The sequence below is a fragment of the Malus domestica genome, chromosome 11 (assembly GCF_042453785.1).
Source record: "Malus domestica chromosome 11, GDT2T_hap1".
Taxonomy (NCBI): domain Eukaryota; kingdom Viridiplantae; phylum Streptophyta; class Magnoliopsida; order Rosales; family Rosaceae; genus Malus; species Malus domestica.
This window is the reverse complement of record NC_091671.1, coordinates 2,227,640-2,243,713: the sequence shown is the minus strand read 5'-3', so window position 1 is coordinate 2,243,713 and position 16,074 is coordinate 2,227,640. Positions and strand designations below refer to the sequence as shown.

The following is a 16,074-nucleotide window of genomic DNA, read 5'->3' as shown; positions in this document are numbered from 1 at the left end:
AGTAGAAATGTTTGCATTTGTGGAAAATGTGAATATATAATGTTGCACATAAGTAACAAATCAAATTACATATCAACCCATCGTTAATCAGTCAAGGTTATTTTCTTCGGAAGTGCTAAGTAATACCAGTACCCAACTAATAAAAAAAAAAAGGTCGTACCCAGTGCACAAGGCTCCCGCTTTATGCAGGGTCTGGGAGAGGTGAATGTCGGCTAGCCTTACCCCAATTTATGGAGAGGCTGCTCCCAAGTCTCGAACCCGAGACCTACCGCTCATGGGCGAAGGTACTTGCCATCGCACAAAGTGCGACCTCTTACCAGTACCCAACTAATGCCAAGCAAAATTGATCTGCTGCGGATTGAATCATACGATTTTGAAGCCTTTATACACACACACAAACTTCACTCATATTTGTATTGAAGCGTTTTTTAAGCCATTAAAATTACTTGGTAAAACTTCTGAATGCCAAAGCTGCATCAACATCCGAATCAATAGAGATATGTAGACTAATTTTCTAAGGCTAAATTTTCAAGCTTTCAACCGTATATAAAACCATTTGAAGTTTCGAAGATCCTGTGTTGATTTCTTTTATCCATCTTAAACATATAAAATACATCGTGCGACACACTTGTAAAACTCAGACAATAGTCAACGAGTTCCTTGTATGAGTCGGTTAAACAAGATCGATGATATAGAAAAATTAATGTCTTTTAAAACAATGTAGAAAACGAAGACTTATGGAATGATCCAAATATAAATCTGAATCTCCACGCCTATCTGCTTACACCAGAAGTTTATATTGTCTAAGACCGTCATTAAACTAAACATGAAATTGTTATTCAATAAATGAGTTTTTCAATATGCTGAACGAAGAATCTATTTGCACAGATTGTGAATATGCTGAACAAAGAATCAGTCTACACATCAAAACAACAAGAGATATCATTTACATAGTATTTATATATTAGTCTTGTTAGGGAACATTTGAGTTTTCTATTTGTCCTAGTATTTTGATGTGTATACCAAGGAAAGGACTGCATTGTTTGGCATTATCGCAAATTCAATTAAACCTAGTGTTGGGGCTGTCGATGATCTTCAGGTATTGTAGATGACGATTTCCGGAAATGATGGTGTATATATGAACATTGTGTAAATGGTTCTCAGCAGAAGCTTCACCATTAACTCCTTCATTATGTACTATGGATTTTGAACTACCATATAGTGTTTTCTTTCTACTTCTCCTTCTAGTGATACTACCAATTTCCACTCCAGCTCAAACTTACAACAATATATCCTTGGGCTCATCCCTCACTGCACTAGATGATAACTCATCATCCTGGCGATCACCATCTGGTGAATTTGCTTTCGGTTTTCGGCAACTGGGAGTAGATGGGTTCCTACTAGCTATCTGGTTCAATAAAATACCAGAAAGAACGATAGTCTGGTCAGCCAATGGGGGTAGTCTTGTGCCACAAGGATCTCAGGTTGAACTTACAAATGATGGCCAATTTATGCTCAAGGATAAAACTGGAAAGCAAATATCTTTTGCTGGATCTTTGGGTATTACTGGAGTTGCCTATGCAGCCATGCTAGACACCGGCAATTTTGTGTTGGCCAACAAAAGTTCAAAATATTTGTGGGAGAGTTTTGAGGAACCAACTAATACACTTCTACCAACGCAGACTTTAAATCGGAACAGCAAACTCTATGCTAGCTACACGGCATCAAATTACACGCCAGGGAGATTCCAGTTTGCGCTAAAATCTGATGGAGAACTGTTGCTTTATACAACAAATTACCCATTGGATTCCCGTAATCATGATTATTGGTCAACACACACTGAGGGCAGCGGTTTTCAGGTCATCTTCAGCCAGTCTGGCTCTATTTACCTTACGGGCACAAATGGTAGCATACTTAATATGCTATCGGACAATACTTCTTCAACGCAAGATTTCTACCACCGAGCAATGCTCGAGTACAATGGAGTTTTCAGGCACTATGTCTACCCTAAAAAAACTGGCTCGGGTAGTGTGGGAACGAGGCGCCAGGGTTGGTCTTCTTCCTCCTTCATACCTTCAAATTTATGTACCTCAATCTTAGAAAGCACAGGTGGCGGTGCATGTGGGTTCAATAGCTTATGTAGAGATGATACTGAAGGACCGGTTTGTGAGTGCCCAGATGGATACAGCTTTATTGATAAAAATGATGTGCTGAAAGGATGCAAGCAGAACTTCGTTTCTCAGAGTTGTGATCAAGCCTTTCCAGAAACACATCTTTTCGACTTTCAAGAACATGAAAACAGAGACTGGCCTCTTTCGGATTATCAGCATTTTCAGCCAGTAAGTGAGGATTGGTGCAAGCAGAGTTGCCTAAGTGACTGCTTCTGTGCCGTTGTCATTTTCAAAAATGATGACTGTTGGAAGAAGGGAAGTCCTCTTATGAACGGAAGGATTGATCCCACTGTTGGTAAAAAAGCTCTAATCAAAATAAGGATCGATTCTAACAATTCAAGAAAGCATTCCAATTCAATTCCCAACCTCGCTCGGCTAGGTCTCCTCGGTAGCTCCGCATTTCTGAACTTGCTCCTGCTAATCATAACCTGTTTACTTTTTTTCCACATTATCCATCACAGAAAAGCAAAGTTGAGTATGCTTTACCCGGGTGTTCAAGGCAATAATCTGAAAAGTTTCACGTACATGGAGCTGAAAGGAGCTACCAACGGATTCAAGCAAGAACTAGGACGTGGGGCTTTTGCAACGGTTTTCAAAGGAGTTTTAGCATCCGAAGATGGGAAGCATGTTGCTGTCAAAAGATTGGACACTATGGTCAGAGAGAACGATTTGGAATTCAAAGCTGAAGTGAGCGCAATTGGCAGAACAAATCACAAGAACTTAGTCCAGCTACTAGGATTTTGCAACGAAGGGCAGCGCAGAATTCTTGTATATGAATTTATGAGCAACGGCTCTCTAGCAAGCTTTCTCTTTGGAGAGTCAAGGCCAAGCTGGTATCAAAGAAGAGAAATTGCCTTGGGAACTGCAAGAGGGATCTTGTATTTGCATGAGGAGTGTAGTATCCAAATCCTACATTGTGACATCAAGCCTCAAAACATTCTTCTAGACGACTCTTTCAACGCAAGAATTGCTGACTTTGGAGTGGCGAAGCTTTTGAAAATAGAGCAGACTCGAACAACGACTAGATTCAGGGGGACAAGAGGTTATGTGGCCCCTGAATGGTTCAAAAGCTTGCCTGTCACAGTAAAGGCAGATGTTTACAGCTTCGGCATTTTGCTATTAGAGATTGTTTGCTGCAGGAAGAATTATGAAGCGAAGATGGAGGATGAAGATCAAATGATACTGGCTGACTGGGCATATCATTGCTATGAGCAAAACAAACTGCACCAGCTATTCAGAAACGACGACGATAAGGCAAAGGATGACATCGAGGAGATGAAAACATATTTGATGATCGCGTTTTGGTGCATTCAAGAGGATGCATCACGAAGACCGACCATGAGAAATGTCACACAGATGCTCGAAGGAACTGTTGAACTCTCAAACCCACCGAATCCATCATCATTATACGTTCAATGTAAGGGATTGTGATCGTAATTGATTCCTGAAGTGTTCCCGCCATTTGTGCTTTGAAATTGTGAATATATAGGAGCAATATTTCTGCTCTATAAACACCATTGCTTTTATTTCTGCCATAAACAAAAACATGCATGCAGACCTAGTTGTAAACAAATGCCACCAATGTTTTAGGAGACCGCCTTCAAGGGTTAAACGTCATCTTATAGTTACAACAACAAATTAAAGGGATTTTCCTCCTTTTTCTTTATTATTTATGGATATATTTACAACTAAGAAATTGCCATTAGAATAATTTCATGTGTTTGATCATCAAGAACTCAAAACCACGAATTTGGTTAGTCCGATCATCCTCAGTGTGTCAACAAAAAGTAGAAATATTTTTTTTTCTCCTCTCATTTGTACTTTGAAAAATTTAATATGTTGTAACAAACTTTCTCCTCTGTAAACAATTTTCCTTGTATTGCAGCATTTTCTTTACTGTCTAGTTGTCTACCACCAAGATGAGCTTGCACGTAATGAACAAAAAAATGCTTACAATGCAGGTCTTGCATCGAAGGTAGCTAGACATGGCCTGTTTGAAGACAAACTGAAGTGAGATATCCAGAGATGGCATCGTTTAAAAATGTTCTCGACATTTGGGAATGCTTAGCCGCCTGAGAGTTCCAAGATTTACCGTCAAGTGACAAGAGTTAATTTGTGTTTTAATTTACAAGTAGAAATGTTTGCATTTGTGGAAAATGTGAATATATAATGTTGCACGTAAGTAACAAATCAAATTACATATCAACCCATCGTTAATCAGTCAAGGTTATTTTCTTCGGAAGTGCTAAGTAATACCAGTACCCAACTAATGCCAAGCAAAATTGATCTGGCTGCGGATTGAATCATACGATTTCGAAGCCTTTATACGCACACACAAACTTCACTCATATTTGTATTGAAGCGTTTTTTAAGCCATTAAAATTACTTGGTAAAACTTCTGAATGCCAAAGCTGCATCAACATCCAAATCAATAGAGTTATTTAGACTAATTTTCTAAGGCTAAATTTTCAAGCTTTCAACCGTACATAAAACCATTTGAAGTTTCGAAGATCCTGTGTTGATTTCTTTTATCCATCTTAAACATATAAAATACATCGTGCGACACACTTGTAAAACTCAGACAATAGTCAACGAGTTCCTTGTATGAGTCGGTTAAACAAGATCGATTCAATCAATGTGGGTTCAACATCCATCTTTTCGAGAAACTGTAACTCATTGCTGGAGAAATACAGTTGTCTATGGTTGTCCTATGTTTATCATTCTGCAAAAATTGAAAGCTCTAAAAACCTGCTTGCGCCAATGGAATTTTTCGGTTTTTGGTGATGTTCATAATAGAGTGGCTAATGCTCGGCATAATCTTTCTATGATTCAACAAAGAATTTCAACTGAGGGTATTAATAATGATCTTTTCGAGGAGGAGATTGTCGCCAAGACTACAGTAATGGAGTCTCTTCAAATGCAGGAGACATTTTGGAAAGATAGAGCTCGTGTTAAGTGGTTAACTAAAGGGGATAGAAATTCTTCTTTCTTTCATGCCTATGCTCGTATTAAATCTTCCAGCTCTCATATCAGTTGTATTCTTGATGGAAACAATCTTCTTACTGACCCGCTGGCTATTGCGAACCATATTGTTAATTTCTATCAGACTTTGTTCGGCTCTTCTTTCACCCCTTCAGGTATTGATGAGGTTTGTGAGGTCATCCAGCCGATGGTCACAGACTCTGAAAATGATCTCTTATCTGCATTACCTACTGATGAGGAAATTTAGGAGGCAGTTTTCTCATTAAGTGCTTCCAGTGCGCCAGGGCCAGATGGTTTTCCAGGTTTTTTCTATCATCACTGTTGGGATATTGTCAGCTTTGATGTTATTCAATTTGTGAAGCAATTCTTTCAATCAAATTGGCTATACCCCAATACCAATAGTAACTTCTTAGTTTTGATACCGAAGGTGGAAGACGCTATTTCCATGACTCATTTTAGACCTATTGCTTTGGCAAACTTTCTCTTTAAGATTATTCCCAAAATTTTGGCAGTTCGCCTTTCTCATGTTGTTCAACGCATTATTTCTCCACATCAAGCTGCTTTCATACCTGGCCGACGTATCACAGATTGTATTGGCCTAGTTTCAGAATGTTTCAATGTGCTTGAAAAAAAAAACTCGTGGTGGCAATATGGGAGTCAAAGTTGATATATCTAAGGTTTTTGATACTTTAGATTGGTCATTTCTATTGCGGGTGCTTACTAACTTTGGGTTCTCCACTTGTTTTATAGACTGGGTTTCTACCATCTTAAGATCTGCTAAATTGTCCATCCTAATCAATGGTTCCCCGCATGGTTTTTTCTCTTGTTCCCGAGGAGTGCGCCAAGGGGATCCTCTCTCTCCGTTACTTTTCTGTCTTGCTGAGGAGGCTTTATCAAGGGGCCTGAGTCGTCTTCAACTTGATGGGCTTACTAAGCCAACTTTTGCTCCAAGAGGTTGTATCTCTCATTCTCACGTTCTCTATGCAGATGACTTATTCATTTTCTGTAGAAGTGATGGTGGCACCCTGCGTAATTTGCAAGGTTTCTTCGATAGATATAGTAGAGCCTCTGGTCAATTTATCAATAAGGCAAAAATTTCTTTCTACTTGGGCTCTACCTCAAGGCATCGCAAAGCTGCGGTTGAGAGTTACTTGGGTTTCAAAGAAGGCAAAACACCTTTTGTCTACTTAAGAGTTCCAATCTTCTGTGGCAAGCCTAAAAGGAGTCATCTTCAAGCCTTGGCAGATAAAGCTAAAGCTAAGTTAACTGGTTGGAAGGGGAAACTTTTATCTATGGCAGGAAGAGTTCAACTCACTCAATCAGTTTTTCAAAGTATGCTCTTGCATAGCTTTTCTGTTTATAAGTGGCCTTCTTCCTTGCTAAGGTCTCTTTCACGATGTGCTCGCAATTTTATATGGTCTAGTGAGGTAACCTCCAAGAAGTTGGTTACCGTTTCTTGGCATCAGATATGTGCTCCGAAGAATGAAGGTGGTTTGGGTTTGCGTGATCTTGGCTCTCTTAACACTACAACTCTCTTAAAGCTTGGATGACTTATTATTACTACTGATTCCCCTTGGAGTATTTATCTTCGGAATCGTTTCAAGCTACATGGTCGCCTATACTCTTGTAGTTATAAGCGATCTTCTATATGGCCTGGTATTAAATCCATTCTTCATATCTTGTTTCAGAATTGTCGTTGGGTGATTGGAAATGGTTCTACTACTTCCCTTTGGGTTGATAAATGGCTGGATAAGCCAATTGTGGACGTCATTGGTGCAACAGAGATTGCCCCTTCTTTATCTCGTACTAAGGTCTCAAATATTATTCGTATGGGACAATGGGTCATTCCTTCTATTTTTTCTTTTGCTTTCCCAGACCTAACTAAAGAGATTTTAGAAATGCCTCTTCCAATTGATGAGGATAAGGACGTTTTAATTTGGGAAGTTTCTACATCTGGTGTTTTTTCGTTTTCCGATGGCTATGAAATTGTTCGTCATCGGTTTCCTGTCAAGAGTTGGGCTTCCATTTTCTGGCGTCCTTTCATCCCACCTCGTTACTCTATTTTAGTTTGGAAGATTCTATTCAACAAGCTCCCAACGGAGGATCAACTTCAGCGCCGAGGCATCCCGCTGGCTCCAATATGCCAACTATGTCACAAGAATTCTGAATCTATTGACCACTTATTTTCTAGCTGTGACTTTGCACAATGTGCTTGGCGTTGGCTAGCTACCCAATTTGGCACTATTATTCCACCTACGAGCTCCCTCTCTGATCTATGGCTTGATTTTTTGTCAAAGCGGTTTTCTCCACATCTTCCCAATGTCTGGCTAGCTTCAGGGTTTTTCTTACTCATGGCTATTTGGAAGATGCGTAATAAAGTGAAGTTTGAAGGCAAACCTCCCTCATTCTCACGTCTCTGCCGCTCCACCTCGGCCTGGATTAGGCATGTTGGAGCTCTCACCCCTGGCCATGTACGAGGCATTTTGGACAGGCAACTTTTAGTCTCTCTTGGAATATCGCCTAACTCCTGTAAAGCTCCCTCTATTGTCCCTGTTCTTTGGCACCCCCCTCCTTTTTCTTGGGTCAAAGTGAATACTGATGGCCTTGCTAAAGGTAATCCGGGTCCTGCGGCATGTGGCGGGGTTTTTCGAGATTCTGCGGGTTATTTTCTTGGTGGTTTCTCCCTAAGCTTGGACCATCGTACTTCTTTCTATGCGGAGCTCCACGCTGTCATCCTTGCTGTCGAATTGGCCCACGCGCGGGGCTGGCAAAATTTATGGCTTGAAAGCGACTCTTCGAGTGTAATATCATGTTTTGCTTCTGGATCTTTCTCTCCCCCTTGGTCGCTCCAGACACGCTGGAACAATTGTACTCTCCATTTGCAGAACATGGTTTTTCGTTGCTCTCATATTTTTCGAGAAAGGAATGTTGTTGCTGACAAATTAGCCAATTTAGGGCTTCTATCATCTTCACTTGTCTGGCATTCCACTCCTCCGATTGAGATCCTCCCTCCTCTGCACTCAGATTTCTTGGGCATGCCAACCTACAGGTTTGTCTCCTCTTCTTGATGTGTCTTCTCCTTTCTTTTCATAACCTTTTTGGTTTCCCTTTTGTTTTGCAGTTTGTCTTGCAGGTTATTACCTTTTAAGGTTTATAGAGGGGTTTGGGCTTATGTCCGCCTAGTCTTTTCCTTGTATTTTCTTTTCCAAGAGGGGTACGGTCTATGTCCCCCCCTCTTTTTCCGGCATTTCCTTTCTCAAAAGGGGTAAGGTGCATGTCCCCCCTTTTTTCTTTTGTATTTCTTTTCTCTTGTTCTATGAGGGGTTAGGTTTATGTCCCCCCCTGTCTAGGTGTAACTTCTTTTTTCCTATCAATAAAATTCCCTCGTATCGCCGAGGTTCTCCAAAAAAAAAAAAAAAAAAAAAGATCGATGATATAGAAAAATTAATGTCTTTTAAAACAATGTAGAAAACTAAGACTTATGGAATGATCCAAATATAAATCTGAATCTCCATGCCTATCTGCTTACACCAGAAGTTTATATTGTCTAAGACCGTCATTAAACTAAACATGAAATTGTTATTCAATAAACGAGTTTTTCAATATGCTGAACGAAGAATCTATTTGCACAAATTGTGAATATGCTGAACAAAGAATCAGTCTACACATCAAAACAACAAGAGATATCATGTACATAGTATTTATATATTAGTCTTGTTAGTGTTGAATTATGGCCAAAACAAGCCATCACCTTTCGGCTAATAAACAAACCAAAAGAAAAAAAAAAGGTGAAAGACAAAATGATGAGGGAACATCATGATGAGGAGACATCATGGTGATGTTTTTTTTTCTTTTGTGGTTTTTTTATTAACCATAATTATTGTTGTTGTTTCGGGTAGAAGAGAAGAGAGAAAAAAAAACTTATTTTTGAGTAGAGAGCTGAAGAGAGAAGAGTGAGCTGCCGAGAGCAGGGAGAGTTGCAGAGAGCCCAAACAGGAAGAAGAAGCTGCTACTTCATTTGGTTAGTAATCATCCACCAAAGTAGTAGTTGTTGTAATAGCTTTGAGCTATATGTATAGAGAAGAAATTATTCATTATATTTCTTTCTCTATTTGTTTATGTGGTGTGTGAGAGCTATTGGGTGTATTGGGTTATTTGGGTTGTGAGATTGCCAACACTTTGTAAACTCCCATTTGGTTGATAGTGGATTATAGGGTGAGCTCTTACTGCTCCGAGGACGTACTCCAGTTACACTGATTGTTGAGGAACCTCATTAAAATCTTGGTGTTCTTTTATATTTTGTTCTTGCATTTTCATTTGATAAATTTCATGTGGGTTAGCTTGAGTTGGTTCCAACGGGTTTGGTGCAATTCTAGCACAACAATTGGTATCAGAGCACTGGTTGCTCTTGGGTACTGTCTAATTGCCAAAGATGTCAGACGGGCAAGATGAGAATCCTTTTGGAAGCAGCTCCGGGTTTGCAAGAACTACGGTGCAAAATGCAAAGTTCGAAGTGGAAAGGTTTGATGGCACAAACAACTTCGGGATGTGGCAATGTGAGGTCAAAGATGTGTTGGCTCAACAAGATCTACTTGCCGCTTTGGGAGAGAAGCCGAAAGCTATGTCGAAGCCGGAATGGGAGAAATTAAATTTGTGGGCTTGCCCTTCAATTCGGTTGTGCCTTGCAAAAACTCAGAAGTATTTTGTGATGCGGGAGACATTAGCAAGTGTGTTGTGGCAAAAATTAGAAGACAAGTATATGACGAAGAGTGCAGAGAACCGGCTACACTTGAAGAAAAAACTCTACCGCTTCCAATACAAAGAAGGTACAAAAATGATTAGACACCTTGATGCTTTTAATAAGTTGATTGCCGACTTGTTAAATTTAGATGAGGATATTAAGGATGAAGATAAGGCCTTAATATTGTTGAATTCCTTGCCGGACTCTTATGAGCATTTTGTTACCACTATTATGCTTGGTAAAGAAACTGTGAAATTTGAAGATGTGTCAAATGCCTTAATGAATTATGAAATGAGGCATAGAGATAAAAACCATGATAGTACCTCTGAAGCTTTATTTGTTAGAGGTAGATCATCGGAGAGAATATCATCTTCTAGTAGGAAAAAATCACAGTCTCGACCTAGAGGAAACTCTAAAGGTAGAAAACCTTTGGAAAGAGATGAATGTGCCTTTTGTCATAATAAGGGTCATTGGAAGAAAGATTGTCCTAAGTTGAAGACCAAAGGCAAAGAAAGTTCTGAAGCTAATGTTGCTGAGGTTGAAACAGATTTTTCTGATTTTGCTTTAACCACTTCCTTATCATTTGATTGTGCTACTAAATGGGTGTTGGATACGGGTTGTACTCATCATATGACTCCTCACAAGGATTGGTTTTCAAGCTTGAAAGAGTTTGATGGTGGCGTTGTGTTCATGGGAGATGACAATCCTTGCACAACAAAAGGGATTGGTACAGTTTGTTTGAAGTTGCATGATGACATGGTTAAAGAGTTGACAGGTGTTCGGTATGTACCGAATTTGAAGAAAAATCTTATTTCTTTGGGTACTTTGGAATCCAAGGGTTTCAGGTTTCATTCAGATGGACAGACATTGAAAGTTACTTATGGTGCACTTGTTTTGATGAAAGCTCCTAGATGTGGTCATTTGTATTTATTGCAGGGAAGCACTGTGACAGGTGAAGCATCTGTAGTCTCTGAAAATATGGGCACATCTGATTCAGATACTACTAGATTGTGGCATATGAGATTAGGCCATGCCGGTGAGAAAGCTCTACAAGGGCTTGTGAAACAAGGTCTTCTAAATGGTGCCACGACTTGTAAGCTTGATTTCTGCGAGCATTGTGTCTTGGGGAAACAAACTAGAGTGAAGTTTGGTACTGCTGTACATCAGACGAAGGGCATTCTTGATTATGTGCATTCGGATGTTTGGGGTCCTACAAAAACTCCCTCTTTGAGTGGTAGACATTGGTTCGTGACCTTTGTTAATGATTATTCAAGAAGGTCTTGGGTCTACACTATGAAGCACACGAGTGAGGTGTTAAGCATTTTCTTGGGTTGGAAGAAAATGGTTGAGAACCAGACTGGGAGAAAGATTAAGATTTTGAGATCGGATAATAGTGGTGAATACACATCCGATCCTTTCTTTAAAGTTTGCAAAGAGGAAGGAATTGTGAGACATTTCAGTGTTCGGGGAACTCCACAACAAAATGGAGTTGCAGAAAGATTGAATAGAACCTTGCTTGAGAAGGTTAGATGTATGCTGTCTCAGTCGAGTTTAAGCAAGTTATTTTGGGCAGAGGCAGTTAATTATGCATGTCACATCATCAACTGGTTACCCTCAGCTGCTGTTCAGGGTAAGACACCAATGGAGGTATGGACTGGAAAACCTTCTTTTGATTATGACTATATCCATAATTTTGGTTCACCTGCTTATTTTCATGTGACTGAAAATAAACTTGATCCTAGAGCCAAAAAGGCTATCTTTATTGGTTTTAGTAGTGGTGTCAAAGGTTACAGGTTGTGGTGCCCAGAGATGAAGAAACTTGTAATCAGTAGAGATGTGGCATTTGATGAAGAAAGTATGTTCAAGGACTCTGAGAAGAATGTGAAAGATGTCCAACATGTGGAGCTTGAGAAAGTTGCCTCTGGTACTTCAAATCCTATTTCCGCTGATGTCGATGCCACTACAAGTGAAGAAGTTGGAGACCATGAGGATGTTGAAGAAGTTGAACTTGAAGATTCTATTCAAGTTGAAGAGGAAGTTTCACCTCAATAGTCTATTGCCAAGAACAGAGGAAAGAGACAAATTACCAAGCCAGCTCGGTATAGTGACTATGTTGCTTTTGCTCTTCCTATTATCACTGAAGAGATTCCATCCAATTTTGAGGAAGCTATTGAGAGTGAGGAGAAGGAGAGGTGGTGCAATGCCATGGGTGATGAGATGAATTCTCTCTTGAAGAACAAGACTTGGGAGTTAGCTAAATTGCCTAAGGGCAAGAAAGCTATCGGTTGCAAATGGGTGTATGCCAAGAAGGAAGATGCTGATGAGAAAACCAATGTGAGATTTAAAGCAAGATTAGTTGCTAAAGGGTATGCACAAAATGAGGGCATTGACGACAATGAAATATTTTCTCCGGTTGTGAAGCACTCCTCAATTCGTATTATGTTAGCTCTTGTTGCACAATATGATCTTGAGCTTGTGCAACTCGATGTGAAGACGGCTTTCCTACATGGTGATTTGAATGAAGAGATCTATATGTGTCAACCGGATGGGTATATAGTGAAAGGGAAGGAAAATTTGTTTTGCAAATTGAAGAAATCATTTTATGGCTTGAAGCAATCTCCAAGGCAATGGTATTTGAGGTTTGATAAATTTATGAGAGGCCAAAATTATTCTAGAAGTCAATATGATCATTGTGTGTACTTCAAGAAGTTGCAAAATGGGTCTTTCATTTATTTATTGATATATGTTGATGATATGTTGATTGCCTCAAAGAATGTTGAAGAGATTGAGAAATTGAAAAAACAAATGAAGAATGAGTTTGAGATGAAGGATCTTGGTGAAGCGAAGAAGATCCTTGGCATGGAGATTACTAGAGATAGAGCGAAGGGTTTGGTCAGTTTGAATCAAAGACAATACCTTGAGAAGTTGATTCGGAAGTTTGGAGTTCATGATTCAACCAAACCGGTTAGTACCCCTTTGGCTCCTCATTTTAAATTGAGTTCTCTACAGTGTCCTAAAACTGATAAAGAGAAGCTGCACATGAAAAATATACCATATGCAAATTTGGTTTGTTAAATCCCACCCCCATTTTATTTAAAAATAGTTTTTAGTTCTTAATTGGTGAGCCAAGGGGCCCACCCTTTTATTTTTGTATCCCCCGTGACCCTCTCCTTTCCCTATTTCCCTCTTTCTTCGTCTCAACCCTCCCGTGCATCTCTCTCTCCCTCTCTCCCTCAAGCTCTCGTCTCTCTCTCTCTCCCCTTGGATTCTCGAAGACCTTAGCACCATCAGGAGGGACTCCCCACGAAGCAGGGACCCCTGCCCTGCGAGGTAAACGGCACGGAGCAAAGCTCCGACGAGTTTTCTTCCTTTTTCAGCAGGGGTAAGTCTCGAATCTCTCACTCTCGTACCTAGCTAAATGTTTGGTCGTGATTTATAAGCGTGAACCTTCCATTTTTACGTAGGTTTTACCTTGGAAACGTTTTGGGTGAGCACACCCATTTTTCCGGCGAACCCGTGCACTCCGAGGGCTTTTCCGGTCACCTCCGACCGAGTTACGGTGTTTGGAAGGTAGAAATCTCTTCCTCTCTCTTTGTTCTTCATTTTCGTACCTAGATCGGAGCTTGAAGCCCCCGTTTTCAGGTGACCGGAGTTGTAGCAGCTCCGACCTTCTTCTTCCTCGGCACCAGGCCGTCTGGCCTCTCCCATTTCCTCCTCGGGCCTTAGGCCCGTGTGGTCTTAAACCCAAATCCCCAGCCCCTTTTTCTTTTAATTTTGTTAGTTTAGTTTTTAAAAACCCAATGGGCTCGGGCCCTAGTTTTGTGAGGCCTTGGGCCGGTTTAATTAAAGGGCTTAAGCCCTGTCTTTTTTTTATAAGGCCTTAAGGCCTTTATATTTTGGTGGTGTGTTTGTGTGTGCACTTAGGCGTGTGTGTGTGTGTGATTAGGCATGCACATGCATGCTGTGCATGTGTGTGTGTGTTTGTTGAATATATGTTTGGGCTTAAGCCCAAACTCCTTTCTTTCACCCTAATAACCTTTTAACCCAAAACCCTAAACCCATCCAAATCCCAATCCCCTATTTTAATTTAATTCAAACTCAATATTTTAGAAAATCCTTTTATTTATTAATTATATTTTTGTGCTTAGGTAAAGTTGCTATTAAGGAAATTCGTAATCCTGATTCGCGCGATTCTTCTGCTAAGGAATATTTGTGAGTGGACCCCTTCTAAATTACATGATTTTATAATAATTGCATAAATGATTAGCATGCCTAAGAATTTTGTGAATTGATTTATATCAATCCTGTTTACTGAATTTATTGATTTCGTCTCGTGTTTTGGTGTGGAAATAATTGTTAATATATATTGAGCTATATTTTAATATATATCGTATTTTCTATAAAAACCATGAACTGGTAGACTATCCGATGGATGACGATAGGATGCTAGAACATATTTTAGAAACCCCTCTTTATAGTGTAGACGATGATCGGTAACCTATGCTATGAAGTGGTTATTTATGAGAGGCGTAAATATTTGTGCGTACCTAGTAGACACTATGCCGCCTGGGGCGAGGATCTGGTGTTGGCATGTAGGCTGGGAGAAATAATCCCTAGCGAAAGGTTGAGGGACACGGAGACAGGCAGTGGGCCGGGAGGGAGTTATCTCTGGCTATGGGCACAGAGACTGAGGTGCATGCATTGGGCCGGGAGTATATTTATTCAGTGATCTCTCTAGCAGCACACCGTGTTATACGAGACGATTTATGATACGCTTACTGTTTTGATTTCCGCGATGTGTTTCCGCGACGTGACTTTTGAGATATTTTGGGCATGCTAGGATTTTGATTTAAATCCATCACTTACTATGCTAGTAGTTTTCACTATTAAACTTTGGGGGTTAGTATGTTGATAACTATTTTATTATTATTATATATATGAACTTGGTCCACTCACCTTTGTTTTGCGCCCCCATTCAGGACTTAGAATCAAGGCACCCAATCCCGGCGTGAAGACACTTCTGCAGCAGCATCTTCGGATCCTCTCGATGTAGGACCCACTTCTTTATTCATTAAATTTTATCTTAATTCTTTTTAGTGATTAGGTTTAGTTGTATGCTCTGAGCATGTTCCTAAAACTTTTAACTCATTGTATTTCAAATTTCTAACCCTTATTTATTTCTTATTCTTAGCTTTTGTATCAATTAATGGCTTTCGTCACCCCCGGGTGTCGGCCAGCACGTGTCGGTCCTGGTATTCAGGGAATATCAGGGTCGGGGCGTGTCATGGTTGGTAGTTTGATGTATGCAATGATCTCTAGATCGGATATTGCTCATGCAGTTGGCATGGTGAGTCGATATATGCATAATCCAGATAAAGAGCCTTGACAAGCAACTAAGTGGATATTGAGATATCTTCATGGTACTCGAGATGTTGGTTTATGCTTTGAGATTGATGACTCTGGTATTGGTCATTTTGCAGTTGGTTATGTTGATTCAGATTATGCAGGTGATCTGGATGGAAGGAAGTCTACTACAGGCTATGTGTTTACTATGGCTAAATGACCAGTTTGTTGGAGGTCCATTTTGCAGTCGTCTGTTGCCTTGTCTACTACAAAGGCTGAATATATGGCAGTTGTTGAAGCTATAAATGAGGTCATTTGGATACATGGGCTGATTAGAGATTTGGGGGTTGATCAGAAGCGGGTGGAGGTACATTGTGATAGTCAGAGTGCCATTTATTTGGCTAAGTATCAGGTTCATCATGCGAGGACCAAGCACATAGATGTGCGTTATCACTTTGTGCGTGAAGTCGTTGGTGAAGGAGAAATCATTCTCCAGAAGATTCCAACTAAAGACAACCCCGCTGATATGTTGACTAAGGTGGTTGGTGTAGCCAAGTTTGTTCATTGCTTGAACTTGGCTCACATTTTGCCTATATAAAGAAGGCGTTGAGCAGTAGGAGTTTTGGAGCATTTAGCTCGGCATGAGTTGTTCTCTTGCTAGTGTTTGGGAGTGATTTTTTTGTGTTGATTGGCTTATCATGGTGTTTTTTGGAATTTGGCCAAGGTGGAGATTGTTGAATTATGGCCAAAACAAGCCATCACCTTTCGGCTAATAAACAAACCAAAAGAAAAAAAAAGGTGAAAGACAAAATGATGAGGAAACATCATGACCAGGAG

The 16,074-nt window shown here is 40.1% G+C and overlaps 2 protein-coding genes and 1 long non-coding RNA gene across 3 annotated transcripts; all 3 read left to right on the top strand.

Annotated features, from left to right (window-relative positions):
• The first annotated feature begins 1,199 nt into the window (after positions 1-1,199).
• LOC103429841 (G-type lectin S-receptor-like serine/threonine-protein kinase LECRK3) lies at positions 1,200-3,602 on the top strand. The gene has a single exon (XM_070807832.1). The coding sequence runs from the start codon at positions 1,200-1,202 to the stop codon at positions 3,600-3,602; it is 2,403 nt and encodes an 800-aa protein (XP_070663933.1).
• Positions 3,603-4,806: 1,204 nt separating this feature from the next.
• Positions 4,807-5,400, top strand: LOC139189251 (uncharacterized). The gene has a single exon (XM_070807831.1). The coding sequence runs from the start codon at positions 4,807-4,809 to the stop codon at positions 5,398-5,400; it is 594 nt and encodes a 197-aa protein (XP_070663932.1).
• A 7,707-nt stretch (positions 5,401-13,107) lies between these two features.
• On the top strand, positions 13,108-15,054 carry LOC139189154 (uncharacterized). Its single transcript, XR_011572727.1, has 3 exons — positions 13,108-13,276; positions 13,359-13,464; positions 14,874-15,054. It is a non-coding gene; the product is annotated as an uncharacterized lncRNA (long non-coding RNA).
• Positions 15,055-16,074: the final 1,020 nt, after the last annotated feature.

Bases quoted from the DNA above. Each gene is read 5' to 3' on its own strand.
- LOC103429841 (XM_070807832.1), top strand. From the start codon at position 1,200: ATGGATTTTGAACTACCATATAGTGTTTTCTTTCTACTTCTCCTTCTA.
- LOC139189251 (XM_070807831.1), top strand. From the start codon at position 4,807: ATGTGGGTTCAACATCCATCTTTTCGAGAAACTGTAACTCATTGCTGG.